General features: G+C 41.1%; 1 protein-coding gene across 5 annotated transcripts in view; it reads right to left on the reverse strand.

Annotated features, from left to right (window-relative positions):
• Nucleotides 1-22,468, reverse strand: part of MITF (melanocyte inducing transcription factor) — a 102,945-nt gene that overhangs the window by 28,966 nt on the left and 51,511 nt on the right. For 4 of the 5 annotated variants that reach the window (XM_032698812.1, XM_032698813.1, XM_032698814.1 and 1 more), the window contains exon 2: nucleotides 17,525-17,771. In XM_032698812.1, coding sequence (XP_032554703.1) covers nucleotides 17,525-17,771 — 247 coding nt within the window. Of the gene's footprint in view, nucleotides 1-2,251; nucleotides 2,385-17,524; nucleotides 17,772-22,468 lie in introns of those variants that run through there. The other variant, XM_032698816.1, reaches the window with a different exon arrangement.

Raw genomic sequence — 22,468 nt, forward strand, 5'->3', positions numbered from 1 at the left:
GATTTTAATGCAGTAAATCTACTTTGCCCCTGCATCTTCTCTTAAGATGTCATGCAACACTGACTTTTCCCAGGTGAAAATTAAGTTAAAACAGGTTATTTTGCCCAGACTGTAAATAAAAAGTGTAAGAGTAGGAAAAACACCCCACTTGTTACTTTCATAAATTTTAAAACCTCATAGTCTGAACCCTGGTCTCATTTGTCACTTTGAGGTTTGTGAAGGGTTGCTCAGATTTATGGCATATGGACAGATTTTGGTCAAGATAACTTCTAGTGTTGAGGAATGTAACTGTTGGCACTTTGGGGCTAAGCAAGAAGGAGTTTGATTTACAAGTCTTTCCAATCTATAATGTTAGCTTGTGAGAACGAACTGGTATTCAGAATATCGCCTGTGGGCTACTGAACTATGTATTTACAAAACTTCAACATTCAGCACTGAAATGCAGGAGAGGGAGAGAGATGTAAAGATGGTATCAGATCAAAATATATCAAACACCCAAAAGCCACAGAAACAGTTGTATCCTTCTCTTTTTAAAACAAAACCTACTTTATAAACTCAAATGCAACTCTTGGGTTACTACAGAAAAAAATCTCCTCATTTTGGGGGCACACTGTGTATCAGAAGGACATCATGGAATAGTTTGGGTTGAAGGGCCCTTTAAAGGTCATCTAGTCCAACCTCTATATCTTATGGCATACTTCTCCAAAGATACCTACACTTGTGGCATACTTGTCTAGAGAAGATCCAGGTGAGAGACTGCTACATTCATGGTTCACATACTTACATGGGACCTGTGGGGTTGGCAGCTCTCAGGGTCACTTACACAGCACGTATCAAAAACTTGCCACTAATCATGACCCAAATCTGAAAACACAAGTACACCAAACTCAACCAGTGCCTGCTGGAACAGCTTTCAGCATCTACGGGAAAGTCTGCCTACCAAAACTTCTAAAGATGCATCAAAAAATAAGAGTGAAAATAATTTTGAAAGGACCATTTATTTTAACAAACCACTTGTCAACACACTGGCTACAGCACAAAGGACACTTGTTCTGGAACGAGCCTGTTTGGAGGGGATTTGCTTTACAATAAACACACAGTGCCACCAGAAGAAGTTAGCAAGAGAATGGAAGACTGTGTTAATTCAAACCAGTTTTACACTGTTAACATGCCCTGAGCTTCTACATGTCATAGTTAAGAAAGAATTAGAACGACTTAGTTGGGCTTTATACCACTTTGCCTACAGCTGATGATGTCTCATGTCAGCCCCAATATGGAAGGCTCGGATAAGCACAAGAATAAAGCACTCCAGATACATCCATTTTATTCACATCACTAATATGATCATTAGACACAGCCTAAAATAATAATAAATCGCTGACTTCACTTAAGTGAAGGAAATGCAAGCTGGCTTACCACTGAACTCCTTGATTTTTATCCTTCCGTTCAACGAGCTGTGCTGTTATTTATGGCTGTATTAAAACCTACTGAGTTATAATAAAACAGTTTCAGTACCTCAGAGTGCTTGATCATCATGTTCGCTAAGGTAAGATAATCCAAGTCACCTTCATGCAGACTCAACTGGCTCTCATCTGAAGCACTCTGCTAAATACCAGAATTGGAATTTTTTTGAGGACTTTGGCAAGCCACAAAGGTGGGTCACTCCTTGTGCAGGGCAGTAAGGCATTGCTCTGGAGGAGAATTTACCCAGGGGCCAAAGTGGTGCCACAGAGCATCAAAACTGAAAGCCAACACTGTCAGGGCTACTTTGAATGATGCTGGCTCTTCATAGGGAGTAGAGTGCTAATGTCCAACACTTCCATTAAGCAACATCACATCCTTTCTTTTCTGACCTCTCACTCACAAAATAGGTGTCCCAGCAGACATCACAGTAGCCACAAGGGATGAAATGCAGCAACAGTAAAAATAAGTATGTTTATTCCACTGGAATTTTAAATCCAGAAATCACAATTAAAGTGGTTTAGTTAATTTTTAGTTAAAGGCATGTCACCATAATCCTCTAACAGGAAGACACATTTAAGGCAAATAGCCATTAGGCTGCACAAGCTCAGCTCTACACCCCAGGATCTTATTCCTACAACAGCCAGACAGTAGCTATCATTTGGCTCCCAGCAAAAAGTAAGACTAGCACTGGCTCATTTATTAAACAAGGATGCCAATACTTCAGCCCTTTAAGATTTCAGGCCTTACATGCATAGAGACATAGCATCACCATCTATTTTATACTTACAAAAACAACATCCAGCCACTTGGCCAACTTTGTAACCTTCTCCACACCTGCTCCTCCATGTCTTCCCAAGATGAGCTGTTGAAAACCCTTCTCCTTGTGTTATTTCACATACAGCAGACAAATAATTAGTTGCACTGTGAAATGAGAAGCTCCTGTCTACATAAATGACCCTTGATCAGGTCAGAGGATGGGGCACTGGTAGGACCATCAACTGAAGCAATGAAATCTTGGACAAAACCCAAGTCAGCTGTCAAGAGCCCTGTTTATATTGCAGTTGTAATAAAAAACCGCACTCAGGTTCATTACTTCAACAGATATTGCACAAGCATGTTCCTTATCACAAAAACTTAAAAGACTCTGAAAATAGGTTATATAAAGAAATAGTCTAAAATTCTGCCATGATTTTCAACCTCTCACAGCAGCGTTTGCAGCACGTGAGCAAATATAAAACCTCCAGCTTGCAAGGGACTACAGGCTTGAAGTCCTCCTGCATGAAGTCCTACCAAGGCTGGGGTTAGGGCTCTTTCTGCAGGATTGGAATCACATTTTATTTTATGACATCAGGCAAATTTCACCTTTCCAAACATCTTACAAAAAACTCTTTTCAATGGTTTCATCTGAACTTCAAAAAAGCACAAGCCTTCGACTCACCAGGAGAGGCACATTCACAAAACACAAAGAAGAGTGTGTGTTATCGTTCCAGTTCTCCAAAGGTTAGTTGCAAATATGAATCATCAAGAAATTCAGAAGTAATAGTTTTGTCAGAAGATCAAAATGTCTTTTGATAAAGAAATTCAGGGCCCCCAGGCTTGGTCTCAGAAGAATCCTATTTTAAACCGCACTTGACCCACAGTAATGTAACCCTTCGAGTACTACTGCAAGAACAGAACTATGTTCACAAGGGAAAATAGGCAAAGTATCTTTCACTAGAGATTTCACATATTTATTTATGTAAAAAAAATGCATATCCTTTTAGCACTGAAAAAATACAAACATCACGACATGTATTTTACAAAATACCTCTCATCACTGATTGATGACATACACAAGGTTTTAGCTACATAAGAAATAGTATGGGAACATAACATAATTCAAGGCAGCCAGATGCTAGAGATGTAATTAGAGATTAGATGTAGATTAACTAGATCCTAACTCAGACTTCCCGACCTTCCTCACCCTTTTTTAAACCTCAAGTATAAACCCATTTTAGCATATTACTACCTTACTAACAGGATGAAATATTTTTAGAGATCTTAAAAAATGCAAATAAGCTCACACTGAACATAATTTATTTCAAATTAAGTTTGAACAGATGAAAAGTAAAAGCTTAGGGTATTTTAATATCTGCTAGGAGCCAGGGGAGATGCCAGTACATCCACCATAGCCAACAACGTGGTGTGAGATGTGGGACCCCACAGGAGAATAGTTCAGAACACTATGATGCATTTCAAGCCATTGGTGTCAGACCAGCTCTAGTCTGCTCTCACAGACTGAACTCCCAGTGGAGGCTGAATAACACAAGGTCTCCTCATTTAATTTTCCCTGACAAGAATCTAATTAGCACTCATCAACAGCACCGGGCAAAAATAAGCTATATGTAATACGTGGGGGCAACTGGGAATTTACTGCTGCAACTGGGAATTTACATCACATTGCTGCTCCACAGTAAAGGCAGAGCTGGTCCAATCTTGCCCTGCCACATCAGCTCACTGCTCTCAGCCCTCAGTGACACAGGTACAGCTGCTTGCAGGGCTACACCAACCCAGGTGATCAAAAACACAAAGTTGATTTTAAAAAACCAGTCACCTTTCCATAGCAGGGGAGTTGACTAGGTGATGTTTAAGGTCCCTTCCAACCCAAATCATTCTAGGATTCCACAGCCAAAGTTTCTTCTGATTTACCCCAGAGTTGGCCTATTGTTTATGTACACCTGGCAGCAATAGCTTTTATTTTTTTTTATTGAGGAATTTTTTATTTTCTGGAACTGCAGCTACCAGAGAAGAAAACGCAAAGCTGAATTAACTATGTTCCTCTAATAGCAATCTGTCATTACTCCCTGGGTCCAGTAGCAGTCAGCACATTCCTCACTCTGCATCCAAAGCGGAGCATCCACACACTTTGTGCTCAGATCACGCAGAGCCATCGAGACACACCTCAGTCCTTGCAGCCTTTACCCAAAGTAGATAAACGGAATTAATATGTTTTCTTGGGGAAGGTGAAAGTTCAGAGAGAAGTGTTTTCTAAGGATAATCCTGCAAACAGGCAGAAGCCCTGGCTGGAAGCTTTTTCCTCGTTTCTTACAGGCCATTCTAAACAGCGACCCACAGAGAAAGTAGCACTTCACACGAGTGACCACTTACTGCATAAGCAGCTCTCCAGAGCAGAAGGCACCACTTTTCTTCCCTCAAAAAGCCAATGTATGAAAAGGATAAACTCTTTTGATAAGCCACAGTAGCATGATTAAATGCTATTTTTCTTTTTACACAGCAAACCATACAGAGCTGAACCCTTAAGGAATATATGAACTTTCATGTGAATGGAGACCATTAACTGCCCTGCAATGAATGGTGCCTGTGGTCCAGAAATCATTTCCTTTTAGAGAGCAATGAGAACGGAAAGCTTACGACTGCTACACACAAGTGCTGACTCATTCAAGGTCATTTTATTCCCTCCTAATACAAGCTGTTTCTTTGAGACAGGTATTTCAGCAGAGTATGGTTTCGGTGGGAGTCAGGAAGCAGAACTGTCAAACAGTCAAATTAATACTACAGTAAAATACTTTTAGACAGCTCAAAGGACGACTTTTCAATTAGTAAGTTATGATAATATAGATGACTGCCATAGTATTTCAAACAGAAGTCTCACTTCTCAGAATTTTCAGCTTAACAAGACAAGAACTAACTTTAAAGCACTTTTATAATAAATAAGAAATTAACTTTAAAGTAGTTCCTCAAATGCTAACACTGCTTCAACAGAACAGCCCTACTTCACATGAGGCTGTAGCAGCACCAAAAGCAGCCCTACCCTCCCAGTAAAAACAAGCTGTCTTGCCAAAAGCAGGTTTATCACTCAGCTGCTATCAGGACAGCCATGCTGGTAAAGGGCAGCAGCTCTCTGGATGGCTGATATGGGTAAACTGGCATAAGTCTTTCCAGAGAATATCACCCCCTCTAGACAGGTCTCCTGAAACCCAGAAGAAACAGAAACAATCCCACACACCTATAGGAAAAACATAAGCAGAGAAGTCACAGTCTTAGGTAGCTACAAGCAGTTGTCTTAAAGACAAAGTTTAGTGTGTTGTCTGCAGGTCCTTAGCAGGACCTTTATAAAGACCTGGGAGAGGCAAGATAGACTGTTCTCTACACCTCAGCCTTCAAATGTCTTCAAGTAAGAGACTATTTTTTAAGAAGAGAATATCCATTAGTTGCCAGTTTATATTTTGCTCTGAACGAACAGGAAGTTTTAATTCACAGCCAACCACTACACCTGCAAACTGAATTTTGATGGTTTCAACCAGCAATTTCTTGGTAGCAGAATTTAAGGAAGGCAGCCTGAAATACAAGTTCAGATTCACCTTTCTTCACATACAAATTTCCTCCCAAAGTAATGAATTATTTTTGATCCTAGGTCAGAATAATTTCCCTTTCAATCCATTACCAGCTTATTTTAATACAGCAGTTTTCTGGCAAGGCCTCTCATTATAACCAGGAAAGAAAAAAAGAAAAGTCAGCGCTGGATGGGGAGGGAAAAATACTCTAAAGCTCACTCGTAGGATTTGCTGGAGCTTGCAGCAATGAACCCTTAGGCCCAGATTTATTAAAGATGCCCAACTGCTGCCAGGTGTCCAAGCTGAGCAGCAGCAGCTCCCAGCTCTGATGTACTTCCAGCATCCGCAGCGCTCGCGTGGCCTGTGACGCTTCCTGGTGAGTGGATCTGCCACTCTCCATGTTCAAAAGGAGAGGACAGAGAGATAGATACAAGGAGCACATTGTTCCAAGAAAGAAAAGCAGCTCTTTGAAACTCTGGTTTCTTTGAGCACGCAAGACATGCTCCTGCTGATGTCAGTGTGCTCACGTGGAGATACGACAGAGATTCCAGCCAAGTCAGCGAAAAAAATGCTGCCGTCAGAAGCCAGGGATTCAAGTAGGTGGGTTGCCTGAAAGCAGCTAATGGCTTCTGTACTCTGTAAGCCACATTAATTTAGAAATACAGTAATATTTACTACTTGTTTTTCCAGAATGGTATCATATACTACCCCAAATGATTTTTCTTTCACTAGCTGACATTTTCTACAAAAATCGGGATTTTTAGCACAAAGCAGAAGAGGGGGAGAATTTAACACAGAACTGTTGTGTCTGACATAGCTTTGAGGATCTGGAATGTTCAATGGAAAACACACTCCAGTTTTATCGCTGAAGTCTTACTTGCTGAACAAGTTTATTACTTGTACAGCAGTAGCAGGTTTGTTTAAAAGAGGCAGCCTGCCTTTCATAGACTTTCTAGCAATATTTGGGTTTTGCATGCAAAAACTATCACGTACAGCATTTTACTTGGTTAACAATTTAAAGGCATCTCTAGGACATTAACTGATGAAAATATGATACAATAACACAAGCAAACAACACGTTTAGAACAATGTGTCAAAACAGTTTTTAACACACGAGTTTTAGCCTTCATCAGTTAAAGGAACAGTCAAGAAAGACAAATTCCCGGGCAGCTGAGAGCTTTCCCAGGGAATCCACAGACTCTTGGAATCTGTATTGCCATCTGCTGAGAGATCATGGAAGTGCAACACCCTGAATGACACAACCTGGATGAGTTATCAGTGCTTCCCAGCACTTCATATACCCGTTTAATTACTGTAATGTTGACACTGAAATGCTTTATGTCATGCTGCTGGTGATCAACAGGAGAACAATATACTTGGATTATATAAGTTAAACAAGAATTTTCAAACAACTAGCTGCAACTTCAACTATTGATATCCAACAAGTCTAGGACACTAATAAATATTGTCCATAATAAATAAATAATAAGTAGGTCCAGTACATTAAGATAAGAATATGATGTGTGAAACCCAAACTATTAATTTGGCATGGACATTCTGACTTTACAAAAAACGTTATTAAACAGAGTTCTGTTTGTTGGGAGATTGTTTGGGTGTTTCTTTAGAAGATACTCAATTTTCTGCTCCACATCGTTACAAACTGGAAGAAACATACTAGTTCTAAGTCAATTTAAACTATAGAAGTTTATTAACAAGTTTCAAATTAATAAACAAGCGGGTAACTGGCATCCAGTGGCAGAGCTTCTAGTGAGGACCTGCAGGGTTGAGCTGCCACCCCATCACCCCAGCAGCCTCTCTGCAAGTGTTTGCAGGCAGCAATTTATTTTCATACTTGGTAACAAAAGAATTACTGGCAGAGTAATATTCCCACAAAGGCTATCACATTATTATTTTTTTTAATTTACTAATCTGCCAAGCATATAAAACCAAACGTGGTTTTGCTGGGTCTAACAAACACAAGTTCCCCCAGAATAAGCACTATCCCAGGGGATGCAAAGGGGATGTATGGAAGATGAGCAGGAGCATGTTCTTTTCTGAAACAATTCTGCCCCAAATGGTACTGACAAGGTACAAGTTCAAAAAAAGTGTTATGCAACACTAGCAAGCCTACCCTAAGTGGAAGGCTAGCAAAGCCTGCTTTTCCTCTAGCCCACAAGAGTTTCAGAAGTGTTGCAATCCAACTCTAACATTAATTATTAAAGGAAGATTTACAGTAACAGTAACCTAATTCTTTAATTCAAACAGACTGACCCAACCAGCTCCACGGGCCAGCACATGTTAGTGCACAAACTCAAGCTGGATGCTGCCACGCTGAGATATTCCCCCAGAAAAGTGCAAAGGCAGCAGTGTATTGATCCAGTGATGGCCTGAACCTCTAATTTAATTTGCAAGTAATGCTATTCCCATCTATAAAGAAGAAGGAAGAACGCTGCATGACTGTTTTCCTAACGAAATACAAACCAGATGAGTTCTGTCCTCAACTCAGGAACAAATTTCCACTAAAGAGATGAGTTAATAAAATGGATCATTTTGCTCAAAGAACAAGACATGTAGATGGCACTCACTTCTGAGAGACAAAGGGTTAAAACAGTTACCCATTTCCTCAACTGGACGACTACTACTATTGTAAAGTCCTTATTCAGCTGAATTCCATCAGGCCATGCTTTCTTAACACAATCTGACATGTACCTCTTCAAGATCTTGGATTTTTTTTCCCCATCTCTGCTTCTCCATAGTAGACACTAGAAATAAGTACACCCAAAAAGCCAAATGGTAATCCAAACAAAGTAATATTAAATTATCAAGATGGAGAGACTGATGACCAGACATAGTAATTTCTTTTTATAAAAAAACAAAACAAAACACACTTGCCAGGCCCTTTGCAGACAACACAATACTGGGTTTTGTTTCAAGTTCATAACTTGGCTCTTAAAGTAGTTGATAATGAACCAGCAGGCATTATTTTAAATCAACCAGTTTTATTAAATGAGCCAGAAAGGAAAGAGGCAGGGCTAATTACCAACATTCCTTGATGAATTACCTAGCGGTGTGTGGTAAATCTCCAGGCGTCTTTGTCTTTATCCCCAAATTTATCCCTTACTTATTTCTCAAGAGGTTAAAGGACATGGGGCTAATTAAGGAACCAATCCAATGACAGACAGAATCATTCAAGGTAAGGCTGGTTTTCACTCTTTCAAGCTTTTGCATCTCTGCCTGGTACTTCTTAATCTAATTTTTTTTTACTTTTTTTTAAAAATTACTGCTGGGGAGGGGGAGGAAAAGTGCTAATCTTGTCACGGTCAGGCAGGTTGAAATTGCCATGCAGTGCTGGGCAAAATGCTACATATTTGTAATTTAGCCAATAAGAAATTCCTTAAGCCTCTCTTGAATGGCAGGAATGTCTCCAGCTTGTCACTTTGAATTCATTCACTACACGGGTTCAGCATCTCGGGGAATAATGCTGCCAAACTAGCTGAAGAACTGAAATATTTGCGAGGATACATAATACCCAAAGATTACTTTAAGCACATCTAAGTTTTCACATTTAAAATTTAACGCCTGTCAAAGGTGTCAGCAGAGGCCCCCCCAGAGCTCCCCCCAACTCCTCCACCTTCCAGACCTGCGTGTGGCTCCGGGCACTGTCTTCTGCCAAATTAAGCCATGGACTCAACAACACAACTGCAACCAGCGCTCACCTTCTTCATACGTCCTTGGTTCAACAAAGAAGGAGGAATAAAGTGGTTTTTAAATTCATGGTGACTGGAAAAGGACTTAGTACGAGCTGTTAAAACCTGTTAGCTGGTGGGCTGTGGAGCCTCATCAATGCTTTTAATACCCACAACTGTGGTCATCTACAAATCTTTAGGAAGATTAACTCATCTTCTGCAAGTCCAAAACAGTCACTGACACATGGTAAACCACCACTTTCCCAAGGTCTGGTAACTCAGCCAGCAGATAATATGTCTAGACCACACAAAAAAATAGGGCTTTGAAGCTGTAACAGACCAAACTTAGCAAGCTCTGCTTAATTTTGTGGATGTTTCCATGCCAGAGAGAAGACAGCAAATGCTTCAGACCACCAACTAGGGTAGAAGACTAAAAATTTCTAAAAAGGGGTCACAGCTTGGACTTCCAGATGCCTCTATCATTTTGTGTGAGTATATCCTGATTTCCTCTGTGCCAAAAACGTTATTTCAAACTATCAGGTAACTGCTGTGAACTGGTAGGGCAAGAGCTCTAAGATAAGGAGCAGTTTCTCAGCTACCTTCCCACTCAGCTCACAGCATCCTTTGCCCAGGAAATGCCCTATCCCACTCCCAGCAGCAGCACAGTTTGTCCTACAACTTTGTATTTTGTGTCACAGGGACCACAGCTAAAGAAACAAGGTGGAAAGATCAGATATCTTCATCAGCAACAATAATTTCTCTCAAGAGAAATGTTTGCAGCACGTTTGCATCCATAGGAAAAGGACATTGTGACGAAGGGTGAAAGCTGTGTTTTGCACTAGCAGTTAAGCAGATACTTGCACACAGAAGTATGTTGCCCCCTTGAATTCCATGCATTTTTAATGTCTAATATCCTAGGTGTTAAGCAAGAGTTTACATTTTACCTCTGTTGCTGACCACAGAACTCAAGCACCACTGCTTGTTTTGGAATAGCTTTCAACCCACTGAGCAAGCAAAAGTTTTAAGGCCTGAGAGATACTTTTACTTACATCAAGGCTTAAGAGACAAGTCAGGGTTTAGTGGCTCTGTAGTTAAATGCAAGTTTTTCTTCCTGGAGAATTTGCTGAAGGCTTAAGGTACATATACCAGTCAGGGAGCGTAAGTAACCTTAGTTTAAATGTTGTATCTGTAGCTCAACAAGTCTCAGTCTGGCAAATCACTTGTCTAAGTTCTTGATTGCAAAACACATCATGTTTACCTAACAAACCCACACACACTACTATCTACCATTGTCAGGTTAGATTAAATTACCTTTAATCAGATAAGTGTGTCCACAAACACACATCTGCTGGAGCAGGCGCAACTGCTCATTCATCTCAACATCCCATTGTTCCTGTTCTTCAGAACTGTGAGATAAGTCCCCAATGCAATGAAGTTTTATAGTAATTATTACACCAAGAACACTATTGCCAACTGCTGAGCCTTGCCTGCAAAGCAGGGCTGTGCTACCACCACAGGTCACTCTCAGGCACAAGCACACTGGAAAAGGACTAGAAGGAGGTATTTTTTTGATATACGTCTGTAGTCATTAACATCACTCAGAAGACATGCTTGGCATTTAAAAAATGAAGAAATACAGGGTATCTGATGCAAAGAGCTTATCATGGTGGCACATTTAGAATCTGAATGAGTAACAACATGGGGGTGAAGGCGAGAGGCCAGGCTGGTTGCCTGCACTCTTCCAAGCAGTACAGCATTGGTTTTCCCTCTGAAAAAGCTGTTGTAAGGGGAAAGATGAGCACAAACTGCAGTAATGGGATGGCACTGAGGAAGAGGAAAATGGTCTTATCCTGGTATCAGCAGGGATCAACCTACAATACTGCCAGGAGATGGGGAAAAGCTCTTGGGATAATAAAGAGGAAATAGTAAACAGTATCTGGCTCCAGGCTTCCAAAAGAAGAGGTTTCACCTTGTTTAGAACAAGGAAGAAGGGTCACAATGACAAGAGGCAACAATAAAGAGCTGCAACTCTAGCACCAAAAGAGTAGATAACAGGTCCCATGAAGACACCAACCCAGTCAGTGTAGCAGGGAGACTCCGAAGTGGAAGCCTTAGTGGCAGATAACTTTTTAAGTACCCAGCATATTATAAACATTGTATCCAAATAAACTATTAACAAGCCCCTAATTACAAATATTTAAAATGTTTTTGCAGCCTATGTTTCCATACATAAGGTTTTATATATGTATATATATGTATAAAATATACACATGTATATTTGGGGGTGAACTGCCCGGTTAGCAAGGGCAGGAATATGCACAGATACAAATTCTACATCCAGGGAGGAGAGATTTTAATATGTAGATCACCAAAGCAGGACTCACCTTGTCCAGATGCCCTGGAGCAAGGGAACTGTTTTCTTACTCTCCAGGAACAAAGAAAAAGGAGATGTTAGCATCCTGTAATGGACCTGTTACATCATCTGCTGGTCAGGAGATCTAATTTTACCTTATCACCTGCAAAGTACTTATGCAGTGTTCAAAAGACATCTGCACCACTGCAGGTTCTCACTCCAGCCCTTGGGGCTGTGCTGTGCAGCAGTATCCAACAGGGCACTCTCAGACAAGTATCTCCCACCTGTGCCAAATAGAAGCTACATTCTTAAAACCGAAATGGCAGACAAAGAGAGAGGAAAAGATATGAGAAGTCCAGCTGAATTCTTATTGTGCTCTTCATATGGTTTGAGAACACTCAGGAGGGAGGGGGTGCACACCAACTGCACGCTGTGAGCACTGGCATCCAGCAGCAGAGACAGGGACCTGTAATACATCCACAGTTTAGGTTCCATCAACCAGTGACCTGGTGCATCACATTCAAAACACAACAGCAAGTGTCACATCCACGCACCAACCGGGAGACGTCACCAAGTACCACGGAAGGACAGAGGGAGAAATGTTCACCCTCAATCTTCCACCTTCCATCTGCTTAGTGAGACATGCAGAGGGCTGGATGTCAGCTGCCCACCAGTAATGTTTTCAATCCTACAAGAACTGGTAACATTTTCAGTGGAACTGATTTGCAAATCTGTGGGCCGATGCTGGCCCTGAGCCTCCTTTGCTGCCTCCTGAGGATGCTCTTGTGCTTCTTCTCCCACAGAGGACACAAGCCTGCTCACTCTAATTACAGTTCCTGCAATGCCACACTGTGTTTTGGGCAGGCAGGTCCAAAGTACTTAGGGGATTGTGTCATGCTTGATCTGAACAGCAAACTTGATCCAGAAATCAGATAAAGCAATACAAACCACACAGCATAGCTACAATTCAATTTCTGTAATGTCTCTCCATGAGTAGACAGATGAGTCCCTACTCCTCTGAATTTCTGCACTAAGTTTACTTTCTGGATCTGCAAATTCTGTAAATATAACAACTTTGGTACAAGTGGCCTTATTAAAAAAAATAAACACAGCAACCTTCAAAGGCAAGCCTTACTCAACATCTTCGGTCTGGCTACTTCTATGAACAGAATTTCTGAAGGACTAACCCAAAAAACAAGTAGAGGACCTTTCAGTCTTGCTTGTGGGAATAAGTCCTGATGGCTGGTAATTTCAGCCTTCAGAATCATTTCTTGGTTTTTCCCCCCTTGGATCTTCTAGATATTTCAGATTAAGGAAAACCCTTTTTCTTTTGTAGCTCTTAAAAATGTGTAAAGGGTGATAAGTCCCAAACCCAAACTGCTACAGTGCAGCTTTGGTGAAGATGCCAGAGGGACATTATGTAAAACTCTGATCATACAAGTCAGCTTTTTTGTCTGCTGAACAATGAAATCCTAAAATCAGCTGCCTGGACTGACACAGAAGATTGAAAACTATCCTACAGATGAGGCCAGGGTATCACTGCCTATCAGAAAGGCAGGGAGTTGTCCTGCTGCTGCAACGAACTTGGGAGGTGGGAGATCACTCACTTTACAAGAATCCTGAAAGTTGCTTGGTAGGAAAGGAAGCAGGGAGTAAGCAGGGCAGGCATGAAAGACATAAAAAGCAGAAACCAGCAACTCTATCACATCAGCTGGAGATGCTCCCTAAACAACTGTCAACAGGCAGCTGGTAGGGCTACAGCAGGAACACTAATTCAGTGATATCAAGTGTAAAGACAGGAACAGATGTAGTCCAAGACAGCTCAATGGAAGCCGACTGACAGACCAGCCTCACTACAGACCAAGACCACATTCTCTACAAGCTCACCACCTTAAACAAATTTATTTTCACCATGGTATGGGACTAATAACAGTATTGTTTTGCAAATAGATTACTGAGGAGCAACAGGACTAACCTACCATCAGGCCTCAGTGACTGCACGACCTCCTCAACTCCTGGCCTAACCCTGCCTACAGAAATGTGGCAACCGGCTCCCAGAGATCAGCTCTGGAACACTGAAGCTGAGATCTGCAGCACTGCTCCAACAGATGAGAAGTCCAACCAGACAAGAGAATAACTTCAAACACCACCAACAAAAAGAACAGCTTCTTAATACCCATTAAATATACACTAAATATAAACTAAAAAATACCAGGATGGAAGAAGTATGACGACATCTTAAGATAAACTCTTTGAAAAGAAGTTAATCCTTTTAAATAAAAACATAAACTTATTTTGTACCTCAGGAACAGATCCAACACTGATAGGACTTGGAACTACTCAAATGATCAACATTTTAAGTTATATACTCTTTTTTCCAATGCAGTGCAAGAAGCTGAATTGCAGCAGAAGGAAAGAATCCTTGGTGACATCTATCTGTAGATTTGGTCCTTAACTACCAACAGGAGATGGATGAGAAGGTGCTACTCCCAGTCCACCTCTTAATTAGACTGCACGAAGCAATGCAAAATTTGAATTCCAGCAGGTCATTTCCTACCTTGCCAAGCTACATTACTTGGCAGAGAAGTGATGCAATAAGAAGTCATTACTCAAGAAAATGAAATCCCATTTATTCACATGGCCTTGAGCATACTAAGTTATGCAATTTGGAGATTCCTATGCAATGTGACATAGATTTGTACGTATTTCTCTTTCTGTATTGTTTCTAAATGAACATCTTGAAAACAAACATAAAATCCAAGCTCATTAACACATTTGGCTTCTTTTTAAACTAGTCATTCCGAATTACCATCCTCAGATATGCAAGTATTCTTCTTCTCACACTGTGAGATATGGGTGAAAGGGCAAGTCACACAATACAATTAAAAACACAAAACACTGACAAATTCAAGGGGCTTAGAGTGGGGTTTCTTGATACAAAGTTCCAAAACAAACAAACAACAAAACCAGCTACTACATTTGGTCTTGTTCGTGAAGTAATATTCAAAAAGACCTCGTTCAAACAAAGTTGCTTTGCAGATTAACATTTCTGAAAGTGTAAAAATCCCCTTTTTGTCTATCTCATTCTTTAAGGTCACTAAATCCAGACCATCTGGATAATAAAGTTACCAACTTAGTTCCCTATTTATCTAATTAAAACTTCTGTACAGCTCATATGGAAAATTTGTCTACGGCTAAAAAACAACTGAAGTGTAAAAAGCAGCTGCAGGGAAATGATGTCACTGCAGGCAGAGTTGCCTGTCAGCACACTGGCACCAGGAAGATCCTGAGTTATTGTTAATCTCAGCTTTTGAGCCAAGTATCCTATTTGGAAAAACAAAACAAACACAAAAAAACCAAAAAACAAAACGATTCTCCCTCCCCCCCCCCAAAAAAAAAACAAAACAAACAAACACAAAATTATATGGGCCTTTTAGCCAAATTCCACTCTCATTGAAGCATCAGTGGTACATTTTCAGGAAGATCATGACTTCAAGACCGGTATTTTGTATCAGTTTTTTTGTACAGAACTGGTTCATTTTTATCAGTAAGGATAAAAAGATGAACCTTTCCCCCACCAAAAACACAAGCAGCAAAACTGTGCAAAGCAGACTCTTTTCTTTCACACACAGAGACCAAGAGGACTTGGTTTTGATAATTTTGATTGTTACATATGTAAGGGTAGGTAATGAAAAGATGGACATTTTTTCAGTCCAGCAGGTAGCTCATATTTCCACAACCATCACAATTCTGCTGCCAATGGGTAGTTGTTGCCAGTAATTATTTCTATTTTACAAGCCAGTTAAAGATATATTCTCATAATTTTTTGCTCTATAGGGTCATGCACTTTGTTATTTGGGCCAAAGACAAGAGAGGTGTTCTCCCTCTTTCCAGGAGATCCTTCCCCATCAGAAGGAAACAGGGAATAGACACTACTTTTGGAATCCTAAAGGACAAGGATTCAAGTGCTTTGGGTGAAGTTCCCAAGTAATGCTCTAGCAGGTTACAGCTCTGCATCCAGATCTGTGACAAGCCAATTCCCAGTATAACCCATTTGCAATAACTGAGCATCACCTTCCACCTGCAGTGTCTTCTGTCCCTCAGAAATCAAGGACTGCTTCCCCTCCACTCTTACAGAAAGAGGCATTTGCAAAATGAACAATAAAGACAACTGCCAATGCTTCTTTAAGATGTTACACTCCTTCCTTATCAGTAAAATATCATCAGAAAATAAATGCTTCCCTACAAATTTTGACAAAGGTTTAAAAAATACCCTAAAATTCATGTCACAATCTATTAGGATGAAAGAATGTAAAAAATGTAACACATGCTTATTTAACTAGGTGCATTCCAAACAACACACTATTTCATAGCACATACACTTCTGCTAGATCTGAATTATAACACTGCCATAACCTAGAAACAAGTTTAACAAATTGTTATACACAAACACTGTGAGTAATGCACTAATGTTAGACAAAACAGCTCTTCACAGACAATTTCAGACTCCTTATACATATTTCTATACACATGCACACCTGCTTAAGAGTATATCATATTTAATTTTTAATGGAAATGTGTGTGTATATATATGTAGAATTCAAAATTCAACTGCTACCTCTTTGTATGACCCTGATGTCCCAACTAAGTGTTAGTTTTGGCGCTGACAACACAATGCCATAATGCAGACTCAATAAAGTGACCCTATATTTTCTCCACAAACCCATCACACAGACTGCCTCAAAATCCTGAGCCTGTAAGTCTATTTTAAAACTAAGTCTTTGACTACGTATTGTTGATATATAAGAGCAACGAGCAAACTACGAGTGGTTTGTAACCAAGCTCAATTAACTTACGTGGTGAGAACACGCTCCCTGACTGAAAGTGGTTACTAAACATCAAACTGTAATAAAAAGATTCAGCAGTAATGCAGAGTACACTCTTCAAAACTAGTGAAAAACGTGTTTTCGTGAAATATGTGAGCAAACTTCTCCAAAACATCTCTCATTGTTTTACTCGCACTTTTCATGTCACTTCAGCCCACTTGAACTTAAGCAGTGCGTGAAATTATCTCTTTTCTTATAGTTGTTCACGTTTTTCCCTGAGTAATTAGCAAGCTACATCCCCTTTGACAGAGGGACACTAACAAGCTCCTACAGTTTCCAGTAGGACAAGGAATCCAAAGCCACTAATAGCAAACAAGTCATTTAAACAAAAAAGGATTACAAAGACTCATTGCAAGAGGCTGGAAACTCACCCATATTTCAGATTAAGGCTTTCTGAGGAGCTCTTTTGTAAAGAGTTTTGACTCCATCTTACAAAAATATTTCATTGTTTTCTTTTAAAAACCAAAATATTGGTTTGAATATCTACTAATAACTTCTTTTTGAAAACAATTACGTACTAGAAAGACTGAGAAGTGTTTTCCAAAGGGAAAATGACGGAAACATTCGTTTTGTAACAAAACCCCCCTCCGGACATCTCACAGTTCAAAGAAAACAAAAAGTTACACAAACTTTTTAAAAAAGGTTTTTCCATTCTTCGCTATCAGGACACCAAAACAAGCTGCAAATTCAAGCCAGAGCGCAGAATAATTTGCAAAATTTCCTCGCCAAAAATCCCTGGAACCACGCAAATAAAGAACGTTCGGATGAGCGCAAGCTCCTGAGAGGAAAGGCAGAGCGTACCTTGAGGACCTCCATGGGCACCTGGGTGGCGGGGGGCAGGCTGGTGGGCACGCTCACGTTGATGGCAGGGGTCTGGCTCACGGGCACCCGCTGCTGCATGAACTGGGCTGCTTGCTGCTTCTGCTGCTGCTCCCGACGCTCCTGCTCCTGCATCTGCTCACGCATGAGCTGCTGTCGTAGCAGGATTCGTGAGGTCATGCTGGAGGAGCTTAAGGGAGGCTTGGAAGCGCCAGGATGCTCGGAATTGCTGTGGGAAGACCAGAGAAAGACAGCTCAGCTTCCACCAAGCGGGATGGTGGCTCCAGCGGTCGGAGCCCGAGGAGTTAGACCGGGGTGTGGGTGAGGATACGACGCACCGTGCGAGGGGGAACTCGGAGCCGACCTACTTGAGGTACTTAGCGGCCACATTAGGCTGCCTTAACTTGACTGCAGCCAACCACTTCCAAACGCCAACATCCAGCTGTAAAGAGCTATTTGCTCTTTCAAATTTTGCACTAACCGCCCACAAGAAAAAACAAATGCTTTTATAGACAGGGGTAGGCACTCGTATTCCTTTTTCTTAAAAAAGTAATAAAGAGCTGCCTGCAGCAAGTCTTATGATAGGTGTAGATAATACTCCAGGTCTAGTTCAAAAATAAATAAATAAAGTAAATCTACCTCTCCCACGAAAACACAACATAACAAAGTTCACTTATTTTTGCGAAATACTACCTTGGGGTTGGATTTGCTGGAGGTGATACACTTCAGAGCCAGAAACCAGACCTCCACAAAAACACTCAACTCCCACCCCAGGCCTACCAGCATCTTCCAAGTGGAGTGACATACAAGAACAGGCAGAATAAACAACAGTAACAGCTTTATTCCAGTCATACTTTATAAAGAGCAACAGGCTGGCACACAGCACTGCCTTAACATCTAAGGGCTACCTCTATGCCATTGGCAGAGCTTGGAACAGACCATTGGACTTTGACATGGACTGCAGGGACACCTTTTGAAGCAACTCATCCTTTTCTTAGCCCTCAGAACTAAAATTCATTCCTGTAGTGTAAGGCAGAAAAATTAGGGTATGCAAACACCAATCTGCACATCCTTCAAGGGAAGGATGTTGGAAGTGGGTAAGAATACATGACTCCACATAAGAAAGAGCTACAATGCGCATAACTCAGCATATTTGGGTTCAGATTCTGCTGGCTGCCATCAGCCCATGGAAGGACAGGGCTCATCAGGCTGTCGTGATGCGGGGCCATGCCAGCAGTAACCCTCCCACTCTAGGAGGAGGCTGTTCTTGAAAACCCCACCTCTGGCTCCAGTGCTTTGGTGGTACCTGCAGGATGCTGGCAGGACACAGGAGTGTGGGAGCCAACATCCCTTCCAGGTCTTGCTTGGAGGCCGTGGGTACCGAGCGCTGCTTGTGCTTGGGCAACTGGAGCCAGCACTGCTGGAAGTGTTCCAGCTTTGTTTAGGACTGATGTTGAACACAGTTCAGGGTAGAAACAAAAAAAAAAAAAAAAGGAGAACCCACACTTACTGCCCCAAGAGATCAAACTCTGCTCTTCCAGAGCACACATTTTGGGGGCAGGGAGGCAGGGGACCATCTTGCTATTTAAGACCTGTCAGGTTGAAACATTCACAGAGACACTGATCCTTTTGATAAAACAAGAGAAAACCTTTGTGGTGAAACTAATGCAGCTGCGGAATAATCGTACTAATTAGCTGCTCAAGACAAGTCATTGACTGTGATACTTGTAAAAAACACTCCCTTTTTCAATTAAGGGCGAAGCATTCTCACATCTAAACCCAGCAGCTTGTTTTCTGGCTGCACATCTGAACCACTTTTACATCTCCAAACAGAGGAGACACTTTATTTCCATGACTACGATAGTTAGAGATCAGTGGCCTTCCAATTTTTTTGATTACACATTCCTAACGGGAATGTTTGAGCATGCACTCCCAATATATGTATATTTATTTATTTATGAATTATATACAAGTATTACTGAAGTGATAATATTTTCCTCCTGCCCACCATTGTGCATCCCACTATGGAGACCACTGTAATACCTGAGCAAAAAAAGGCACTCAAATGCTGCTTTCAAGGGAGGATTCATTGTCCTCATGTTGAAGAAAAGCAAATTATGTATCACACTGAACAGTGTTCTCATTTGTGTGCTACTGGCATTTTTTACAGATATTTAATGCTGCAAAATTGGTAACCCAGCAGTTCCTCCCACCTTCTTTCATTTTGAACTGTTTCTCTGCCAACCAAAGCCAAGTGTGCTGGAAACCATCTCAGAAGAACCTTCCCATGTACTGAAATTTTGGGGAATGCGAGGGAGAAGGAAGGAGAAATAATTTCCACTGCATTTCGAACAGCCCCTGCCAGGAACCTGATCTCACTCACACAATTATTGTACCTGCTCAGACCAACAACTGTCCCTCCAGCTTCCTGCCGGTGATTCAGGGCTCTAGTGTTGATTGAAAATTGTCAACAAAAGCTTCAAGTATAGTAACTTTGAAAGAGACAACAGTCCCAGAAAATGCTGCTCTCCCAAATTCTTCCTCAAAGGGCAGAGACACTTCCAGGTTTTATTTCTTCTGCAATTCTGCTCAGTATTTTACATGGTATAGAGGCCCACAAGCCCTGAATGCAGGCAGTGCTGGCAGGCACGTGCTGCCAGACTGCAGTTACTCCCAAAGAACCATGGAATTGTTTAGGTTGGAAAAGATCTCCAAGACCATCAAGTCCAACCGTTAACCCAGCACTGCCAAGTCCACCACTAAACTCTGTCCCAAAGAGCCACATCCACGTCTTTGGTCACTCTTTCACTTCCCTGGACAGCCAGTTCCGGTACTTGACAACCCTTTTGGTGAAGAAACTTTTCCTAATATTCAATCTAAGCCTCCCCTCACACAAGTTGAGGCCATCTCCTCTTATCCTATCCCTTGTTACCTGGGAAAAAGAGATGGGCACCCAACGATCACACCATCAATGCAGGTGAGTTTGAATGCCTGGCTTCCCTTCTCCAGCATGTCTGCTCCTCTTCTCAAGCACAGAACACTCCGAGGTGGAACAGAAGATAGTCTGGGTTTCATCACCATATACCCTCCACAGAGCAAACAGTAGGTTTGCCAGAAACTCACTTTTCCAATCAAAGAAACGATTAAAGACTTGTTATTTCAAAGGCTTCATCAGGAGAATTTTGAAAATGCATCTTTTTAAAGCTTCTTGAACTCTACATGCTGCCTCACAGGCAGATCCCCTCCCATGATCAAGCTCTGTGCCACGTGCCACAGTGCAACCCAGAGCTGGACATGTGGATTCAAAACTCCCATCCATGAACTGATTCACCCCCAGACCACGCAGAGTTGGTAACAGAGCCCACACACGCAGCTGATACACGATGTGATTTAGATACTTCCTGCAAACAGTTTATGGAAACCATCTAATTGCAATAAATGAAACCGACTCATCCCTTTAATTGACACATGATTAAACCAGTTATCCATTAGCAGTCTAATAAGCACAGTGTAATACAGACTGGGAGTTATTACTTATGTGTCATGTGCCGATCCAATTAATCCTGAAGTGATAACATTTTATTAAATGAGTTTAAATTACATAGCCTTTGCACAGATGCCTGGGAAATGTTAGTTACTGCACACGAATTATAACACAGGTGGCTGTTGCATAATAAAAGGCAACTGATCACATTAAAATCAAGTTTGATTTTGTTGCCATCGACTCCAGAGATCAGAGGGACCATACCTCTTACAGCCTAATCTACCTTCCCAGATGTGTACTGATTATTTTATCTGCCTCCTTGGGCAAAAAGACAAACTCATCTTTTGTTGGCTAGTTTTGTTTTCGGAGTCCTATAAATTGATCAAACCAGCTCTCTGGTTCACATACGGTATTTAAATGAGTTGTCTGGTTCACAAGTATTATTTTGCAACAGCTACATATTTGCTAAGAAACTTCTCTGGTGATTTTGAACTCGAAAAAATATTTAACTCATCTTTGCTTTTTAACTGCTATTTAAAAATTATTTCAGAAAAAAAGAAAAGCCTCCAATGTAAGGTTTCTTAGACAAATTACAATAATTAAAGCACAGATAAACCCCTCAAAACCCAAACCTCCTCAACCAGAGATGAACAAGAGTCAAACAAAAAAAAAAAAAAAAGGAAAAAAAAAGCCCACTTGCTTTGGGCAGGATGTACTACCCTGCTCTAAGCAGAGAAATGGCATACAAGAGGGAAGCTGCTGCTCTCCTCCATTCATGCCAACTGTTTGTTAATGGGGTAGTCCACAGAGAAATCAGCCAAGTAAAGTAGATTTAGCACCTCAGGAAATCCACTGAGCTGTACCAGATCTCAGAAGAAATAACACGGGATTTAAAGCCCTGTGTTAATTTCTTACCCTTATGTCATTCATAATTATTTATAGAGAAAAGAAAGGCATCCACATTTAAGTATCCAACATTAGCATAAAACGGTCTTGATCTTTAAAGCAAGCAGATGAGAGGTTGCCAATGCTACAACTCTAACACTTGGCTGGACCTCCAGAAGGCATTTTTCAGAAGAGACCACCCCACAGCTCCCCTTCCAACACCCCTCCTGTTCCACAACCACTAGAGTTTTCTCAAAAACTAAGTTGATTTGTCCAAATTCTGTTTTCAACCAAGCAGTAAAATGTCAAGTAACTTTTTATTCCCTGTACTAAATATGTAGCTGAGGCAACAATGCTTGCAGCAGCATTTAACTTGCCAACAAGCACCACTGTTTGCCTCAGAGAGGGGGGACAGAAAAGGGAATACCAAAAGAAAAAAAAAAATGCAAAGAGGACCCAGATTACACACACCACCCCACCCCCCAAAAGAAATTATAATACAAAATGCAGAAAGTCCACAAAGAACAAAAATGCTCTACACAATCCCTTCTCCCCCA

This window comes from Chiroxiphia lanceolata, chromosome 11, assembly GCF_009829145.1.
Source record: "Chiroxiphia lanceolata isolate bChiLan1 chromosome 11, bChiLan1.pri, whole genome shotgun sequence".
Lineage (NCBI taxonomy): Eukaryota > Metazoa > Chordata > Aves > Passeriformes > Pipridae > Chiroxiphia > Chiroxiphia lanceolata.